This window comes from Lolium perenne, chromosome 2 (genome assembly GCF_019359855.2).
Source record: "Lolium perenne isolate Kyuss_39 chromosome 2, Kyuss_2.0, whole genome shotgun sequence".
Lineage (NCBI taxonomy): Eukaryota > Viridiplantae > Streptophyta > Magnoliopsida > Poales > Poaceae > Lolium > Lolium perenne.
Genome location: NC_067245.2, coordinates 219,894,461 through 219,902,997, shown reverse-complemented (window position 1 = coordinate 219,902,997; position 8,537 = coordinate 219,894,461). Strand labels below are relative to the sequence as shown.

At 42.5% G+C, this 8,537-nt stretch overlaps 1 protein-coding gene across 1 annotated transcript; it reads right to left on the bottom strand.

Annotated features, from left to right (window-relative positions):
• Positions 1–634: 634 nt before the first annotated feature.
• LOC139835733 (uncharacterized) lies at positions 635–1,966 on the bottom strand. Its single transcript, XM_071825597.1, has one exon. It carries the CDS (start codon positions 1,964–1,966, stop codon positions 635–637), a length of 1,332 nt encoding a protein of 443 aa, XP_071681698.1.
• Positions 1,967–8,537: the final 6,571 nt, after the last annotated feature.

The following is an 8,537-nucleotide window of genomic DNA, read 5'->3' as shown; positions in this document are numbered from 1 at the left end:
CAAGCAACTTGAGAGACCTTCTGCACAAAATAGGAACAAGTAGGGAGATAGGGGGTCCCCCTGTCTGATACCTCTTGTGGGTACAAAACTTTATGTTAATTCAGAATTGATTCTAATTGAATATGAAACTGAAGTAACACACTCCATAATAAGATCTACCCATTGATTGTGAAACCCCAGCCTAATCATCATCTCCCTCAATAAATTCCATTCTACTCTATCATAGGCTTTGTGCATGTCTAATTTTACCGCACATAAGCCTGTTTTGCCATTCCTTTTATTCTTGATTTTATGGATGCATTCATAAGCTACCAGGACGTTATCTGTGATAACCTTCCAGGGACAAAAGCACTTTGTGTTGGTGATATGATCTCCGGGAGAAAGATCTTGAGTCTAGCTGCAATCATCTTGGAGATAATCTTATAAACAACATTGCATAATGAAATTGGACGAAATTGAGTTACCTCCTCAGGTGAATCCACTTTGGGAATAAGAACTACCACTGTATCATTCCAACCAGTAGGAATTTTCCTTTCATTGATAGCATTCAGAACTGTATGTGTAATATCATTGCCAACCAAGTGCCAAAATCTTTTATAGAAAAGAGCATGTAGCCCATCCGGCCCAGGTGCCTTTAAATCTCCAATACTATGAACCGTTTTTTCACATCTTCCGTTGTATATGGAGCTATAAGTTTGTCATTCATTTCCATAGTCACCCTAGGTGTCACATTTTCTAGGAACAGAGGGTCCCCCATATGATTATCCGAGCTAAACAGAGTAGAGAAATAGTTGAATACAATTGGTTTAATGTTTTCAGTACCCTCAACGAACTCACCAGATGGTCCTTTCAGTTGTTTGATCATATTTCTTCTCCTCCTCGGGGAAGCATAATTATGGAAGAAGCTTGTATTTTTGTCACCATTTTGTATCCAATTAGCGCGGGAACGTTGGCACCATTTAATTTCCTCCTGCTCTAATAAATTTTCAATCAACCGCGCTAATTCAAACTTTTTCTGGTCTTCCTGTGGATTTATTGGGCCTCGCATCAGCGCTTCAAGATCATGTTGAGCTTTCCTTAGTCGGTTTCTAGGCTCCCGCAGCACTGTATGATCCCATGCATGCAATCCATCATGCATGGATTTGAGACGATCAAGCACAGGAACGTGGTCGGCTGTGTTGTTCCACTTCTCTTCCACAATATCACAGAAGCCTTCCTCTTTAAACCATTTAGCTTCAAATTGGCGTTGCTTCTTCCCTGGATTAGGAAGTGACGCTTTATAGTAATCAGTGTCTAATAATAAAGGACGATGGTCTGAGCGACTATATTCGAGGTGTAATATAGCTGCATCTGGATGCATCTGACTCCAATCAATATTTGCAACACCCCTGTCTAGTCTTTCCCTCATAGCACCTCTGTGCCAAGTGAACTTGTCACCAACATATCCCACATCCGATAACTGACAATCATCCAAGGTATCCTGGAAAGCTTTTATAAATCTTTGAGGTCTCACTCTTCCACCCTCCTTTTCGCTATCAAAGAGAATTTCGTTTAAGTCACCCATAACTATCCAAGGCAAGTTATTTTGTTGATGAAGTGATCTGAATCTATCCCAAGTTTTGTATTTCTCATCCCACTTGAATTCGCCATACATTCCAGTAAACCTCCACTCCTTATTTGCCTCCTCTACAATACGGATATCAATAAAATTTGGGCATGCAAAAATACGATGAATTTGTACCACTTTCCTCCAAACCATGAGAATCCCTCCTTTCCTTCCATCACTTGGTTGAACAATAAGATGATCCATTCTCATTTGACGACGAATACACTCAGCTGGGTAATTGTCAAGATGTGTTTCCGAGAGGAAAACAACATCAGGGTTGTGGCGCCTCAGGACATCCATTAGCGCACGAATTGCCGCAGCATTACCCAAACCACGGCAATTCCAAGCTAGAAGTCTCATTGCGACCGGACAGGCTCCTCAAAAGAGCCCGCCGATCCAAGTGAAGGGGAGTCTGCTCCAGTCTTCGTTCGTTTATTTCTTTCTTTCTCTCTGATGCCCTCCCCATTATCTGCCATTGCACCTGCTGGTGGCGGAGTAGAGTCCATGATGGCTAGATTGCCATCTCCCGTTTTCCCCGCTAAACCCTCATCATCAGAAAACTCTCCAAGGAGGTTTCTTTTGGCCCCGGCCATGCCATTACCTTCATGATCAATTTCCATATCCTTTCCCTTAAGTGGACTAGTTGCAGTATCTTTAAGTGAGGGGTCTATGACTGCATTACCATTAACATAGGGTAGAGCATTATGCCTCCAACTCTCTCCAACATGGTCACCTCGTCCCCTCATATCTCCACGATTCTCTGCAAAAGCATCAGACAATCTTCCTCCCCTCATACCTCGTCCTCTACCCCTCATCTCGGCTATGCCGCGACCATGCCATGTTTCCCACTCAGCCTTAAGCCAATCACCCCACTTCAAATCAGCCTCTAGATGTTCTCCATTACCACACTCAAGGTGGGAGTGCCCAATGAGCCCGCATGCACCGCAAAAACGTGGCATCTTTTCGTATTTAAGCTTGAAAATCTCTCTCTGTCCACTTCTGCTCAACGAGACCCATCTTTCAAGATTTTTCCGAACATCCAAGCGAACCTTTACACGGACGAAATTCCCTGCCCCTTGAACATTTGTTTGAATCTCCTCAACCTTCCCGACCTTCTTTTCCAACAAGTTTCTTATCAGGGTATCATTGCGGTAACCAATTAGGAGTTTCTGAATCTACACCCAAGTACTAAAGAAATTGAGATCAATTAAGTCAGTGTCCATCATACCATCATATGGCTCGATACAGACTATAGCTTGTCTGAACAACCAGGGCCCTCCTTTCTCCACCTTCAACCAATCCCCAAGACAGAAGCTTTGGATAGTGAACAGATTGCCTTCCAGATGATGAAATTTGATTTCCTTCGCCGGACTCCACGCAACTTTCATGTGCTGCTCAAAGGTAGACGAACTAAAGTAGTTCTGGGTATGAACCCTAGCCAGAGCCATCCACTTGACGCCTTCTTTGGGGACCCCTTCCAGATCTTCAAACACTAGATCATCGAAGTCATTTTCAACAATTCCCAGACGGTTGAGCAGATCATCAATGGCTTCCTCCTTCCGCTGATCTGGCCCAACCGACCAGTTCCCAGAATTCGCTGATGATGCCGCCATAGCAGCGAAAGCCGCCTCGCCAAACCCTAATCGGACGCAGAAACCGCCAAGCAGTCAAGATCGGGGGAAGAAAACCTTGCCAGAACCTAGCAGAGAAGAGCCCCCAGCCCCCCGAACAATTTGACTTCAAAACGAAGAAGAAAACCCTCCTCCACCGATCGGGAGATCGGAGGCAGAGTCACTAAACCCTAGTCGCATGTCGCCAGACGCTAGGTCTATGGGGTATACCTAGGTATGGCCAATTTGGTGGTAATCTAATCTAACGGTTTCGCAAAAAATTACCTATGGTTATGTATAATTCAGCAAGGAAATAAAGGAGCGACGTGACTGGCAATTCTGGATCCTCCATGCAACATGTATCTGATTGTTCAGGATGCCGAGGATGAGGAGTCAGGCATCTAACGAAGTCCTTGGGCGACGAGATGTCAAAGGGCTTGAAGCTTTCCAATATGTATCTGGTTGTCGATGACGCAGAGGATGAGAAGCAGGCTAATGACGTAGTACTGGTGGGAACATCGATGAGAAGTGGAAAGGGAAAGGAGAGCCAGACGGATGGGGAGAAATTGGAAGGGGCCAGGCTCACCTAGGCTGGAGGCTCCCGGCCATCGTCGGCATGGCTGCGAAGTTAGCCCTCACAAACTGCGTCTGGAATCCTGGCGCGAGACCCATCTTGGTGACCGCGGCGGAGATATCGTCATGGTGGCACGAATCGACTTTTGTAGGTTGTCAGCCGGTGGTCAAGATTTGGTTTCAGCGGCAATGAAAACGGATCTGCGCCAACGCAAGTTATATGCAGGCAAATAAAGCGTAACGCATCTCCACTAGGAGCTGCAGTTACGGGAGAAACGGAGCCGAGCTTCATGGCCATTATTTTGCCGCCGCTTGGTTGCCCTGCAACGTGCAGGCCGAGTGGCAGGCCCACTAAACAAAAGCCTCCCCTCGCGGCCGTACAACCCACTATATTGTGGCCCGGTTCACCAGAAGGCATCTAGGTAGATCTCCAGAGTAGATGCCCTTGTATATTGGGCCACCGTGACGCGCGGGACAGTGCGGTAAAAAGAGCTCAGGGCATTCACGGGATGACGAATGTATCTGGTACCTTCAACAGCTTGATCTGACGGTTAAGGATGCCAAATGGCTGTAGAGGCTCCTAGGTGGTTCCATTTTACTGTTAACTAATGTTAGAAAGGTTGTCTAAAAATACTCATTTTTGCTTTCTTGATGGATATTCTGGGTTTTCACAAATTGCTGTTAAAACTAAGGATCAAGAGAAAACCACTTTCACTTGTCCCTATGGAACTTATGCTTATAGACGTATGCCTTTTGGTTTATGTAATGCTCCTGCTACTTTTCAAAGATGCATGTCTGCTATTTTTCATGGCTTTTGCGAGAATATTGTGGACGTATTCATGGATGATTTTTCTCTCTATGGGAATTCTTTTGATAATTGCTTGCGAAACCTCGATAAAGTTTTGCAGAGATGTGAAGAAACTAACCTTATTCTTAATTGGGAGAAATGCCACTTTATGGTTAATGAAGGAATTGTATTGGGACATAAAATTTCTGAGAGAGGTATTGAAGTTGATAGAGCTAAAGTTGAAGCAATTGAGAAGATGCCCTATCCCAGGGATTTTAAAGGTATTCATAGTGTTCTTTGTCATGCTGGGTTTTATAGGAGATTTATTAAAGACTTCTCCAAGATTTCAAAACCTCTTACTAATCTTCTTCAAAAAGATGTACCTTTTGTTTTTGATGATGATTGTAAGGAAGCTTTTGAAACTCTAAAGAAAGCCTTAACAACTGCTCCTATAGTTGAACCTCCTGATTGGAACTTACCATTTGAAATTATGTGTGATGCTAGTGATTTTGCTGTAGGCGCTGTTCTTGGACAGCGAGTAGATAAAAAATTGAATGTTATTCATTATGCTAGTAAAACTCTTGATGCTGCTCAAAGAAATTATGCTACTACTGAGAAAGAATTGTTGGCTGTAGTCTTTGCTTGTGACAAGTTTAGATCCTATATTGTTGATTCAAAAGTTACAATTCATACTGATCATGCTGCAATCAGATACCTAATGCAAAAGAAAGATGCTAAGCCAAGGCTTATTAGATGGGCGCTTCTGTTGCAAGAATTTGATTTACATATTATAGATAGGAAAGGTGCTGATAATCCTGTTGCTGATAATTTGTCTAGATTGGAAAATATTGCTTATGATCCTGTTCCTGTTAATGATAGTTTTCCAAATAAACAATTGGCTGTAATAAAGGTGAGCTCGCGAGATAGTCCTTGGTACACTGATTATGCTAACTTTATTGTCTCCAAGTACTTGCCTCCAACCTTTTCAGCTCAGCAAAGGAGAAAATTCTTTTATGACTTGCGGCATTATTTTTGGGATGACCCACACTTATATAAAGAAGGAGTGGATGGTATTCTGCGAAGATGTGTTCCCGAGTATGAACAACAAGAGATATTGAGTAAATGTCATGGTAGTGCTTATGGAGGATATCACGCCGGAGATAGAACTGTGCAAAAGGTTCTACAATCAGGTTTTTATTGGCCAACTCTCTTCAAAGATGCAAGGAAGTTTATTTTATCTTGTGATGAATGTCAAAGGGTTGGTAATATCTCCAGACGCAATGAAATGCCTATGAATTATACTCTTGTTATTGAACCGTTCGATTGTTGGGGATTTGACTTCATGGGACCTTTCCCCTCTTCAGAAGGTAACACTCATATACTTGTTGTTGTTGATTATGTTACTAAATGGGTGGAAGCCATACCTACAAAAAGTGCTGATGGTGAGACCTCTTTAAGAATGTTTTTAGATATTATTTTTCCTAGATTTGGAGTTCCTAGATATCTTATGACTGATGGAGGTTCTCATTTTATTCATGGTGGTTTTAGAAAAACTCTTGGTAAATATGGTATTAATCATAGAATTGCTTCTGCTTATCATCCTCAAACTAGTGGGCAAGTAGAACTATCAAATAGAGAGATAAAATCTATCTTGCAAAAGATTGTTAATAAATATAGAAAGAATTGGGCTAGTAAATTGAAGGAAGCATTATGGGCTTACAGAACTGCTTATAAAAATCCCATGGGTATGTCACCTTATAAGATGGTTTATGGAAAAGCTTGTCATTTACCTTTAGAACTAGAGCACAAAGCTTATTGGGCTGTAAGATAACTAAATAAAGATCCTAAACTAGCCGGTAAGAAGAGGTTGCTGCAATTGAGTTCTCTAGATGAATGGAGAAGTGAGGCTTATGAAAATGCTAAACTCTTTAAAGAGAAAGTTAAGAAATGGCATGATAGAAGAATTATCAAAAAGAGAATTTAATGTTGGGGATAAAGTCCTATTGTATCGGTCTCGTCTCAGATTCTTTGCAGGGAAATTACTCTCGAAATGGAAAGGACCATACGTCATTGAGGAGGTGTATCGTTCAGGAGCAATTAAAATTAGCTCTCTCCAAGGCGATGCCACACAAGTGGTGAATGGACAAAGACTCAAGCATTATATCTCAGGTGATTCTTATAATGAAGATGTTGATGTTATTCGAGTGGAAACTCCGGAAGCTTTCATCAAAGGTCAAATTGACAGTCCGGCAGAGTTCGACTTTGAATAGGTAACAGTACTGGTAATAAAAAGTTCGCGTTTTACTTTCCGAACAATGTTCTTGCTGTTTTTGGAAAATATGAAAAATTACGAGATCGAAACGGAGTGGAGGAGACGCACGAGGGCGTGCCCCCATAGGCCGGCGCGGGCCCCAGCCTGGCCGCGCCGCCCTATGAGGTGGGACCCTCGTCGCCCCTCTCCGACTCTGGTTCGACCTGGTACTTTCCTTTTGTCGTAAAAATTCCTGCTATATAATCCCCCGGACCCCTGGAGGTCCGTATATCATTTTCTCGACGTGTTTTGTTTTGAGCTGTTTCTGCCAGGATCTGTTTTTGATCTAGAAGCACCATGGTCTCCAACAACAAGGGCAAGGGGCTTTCGGATGAAGATATTCAAGATCCCGAGTGGAAAGAGGTGGACGAGAGCGTCAAGGAAGAATATGAAGAAGAAGTGGAGGAAGACTCGCGTGCGTACCCGCGTGCTACCATAGCAAGCATCGACGTGGTGGAGAACCCTTCCAGTGCCAAGAGGAGCGCAAGGATTCGCATCGGAGGGAATGTTCCACATCACTACCTAGCTCCAAAGACATCTTCTTCAGGCACCTACAACCCCTTCCGCAATCTAATTTACAATAGTCAAATTGAAAGGACTCCCAAGGCAGCATTGCCTAGCAATTGGGATATAGATCGTTCTAACACTGCAGGAAGGATGAAGCCTGAAGCTGAAGAGTGGGGAAATAATTCCAAGAGTTGGGACTCACCATCGGACATACTTCTTAACCGCATCGAGCACAATTCGGAGATGATCCGCAACCTCATGTACAAGATTGATGAGCTTCAGGAGCTTGTTGAGAAGCTTGTCAAGAATTCATCACCACCACCGCCGAAGGAGTAATTCATCATCGGTATTGGCATCCCCTTGGTTTGTTCCAAGCTTGGGGGAGTGCCGCGGTATCACATCATCACTATCTTTTACTTTTTACTATCAAGTAGTGTCATATCATGAGTAGGGAAGTTATCATATAAGATGGGTTGCAGTGTGGAAGTATCTCTCCTTTAGTTGGTTGTCTATGTATCACTTGGTGTGAGTTATCGTTATGGAATATTAATGAGAAGTCTTATCATTTACATATTGCACATCTTATTCTAGTTTGCAATCTCTATTATATGATTGATCTTGTTATTAGTATTGGTATCACTTTGGGAGCATTGAGTAAATCTATTTGGTTTTGGCAAACTTAGCATTGGTCAATAGCAACAACACTTTGAGGTTTAAGTAGAAAAGAGAAATACATGTAGTTGTTTCATTGTCTTCCTTTCTTGTTAGCTCATAGCTTATTATTCTGAAGTTAAAATTGTTTGTGCTTACAAGGAAGGTGCATGATTGTTTCTATCACATGTATATTTGTTTGTTTCCCTCAACTCTTATACTTGCTAATTAACCTTGCTAGCCAAAAACCCGTACTGAGAGGGAATGCTTCTCGTGCATCCATACTTTAACCCAAACCTATGCCATCTGTGTCCACCATAACTACCTACTACATGGTATTTCCTGCCATTCCAAGTAAATACTTCGTGTGCTACCTTTAAACAATTCAAAATTTATCATCCTTTATTTGTGTCAATGTTTTATAGCTCATGAGGAAGTATGTGGTGTTTTATCTTTCAATCTTGTCGGGCAACTTTCACCAATGGACTAGTG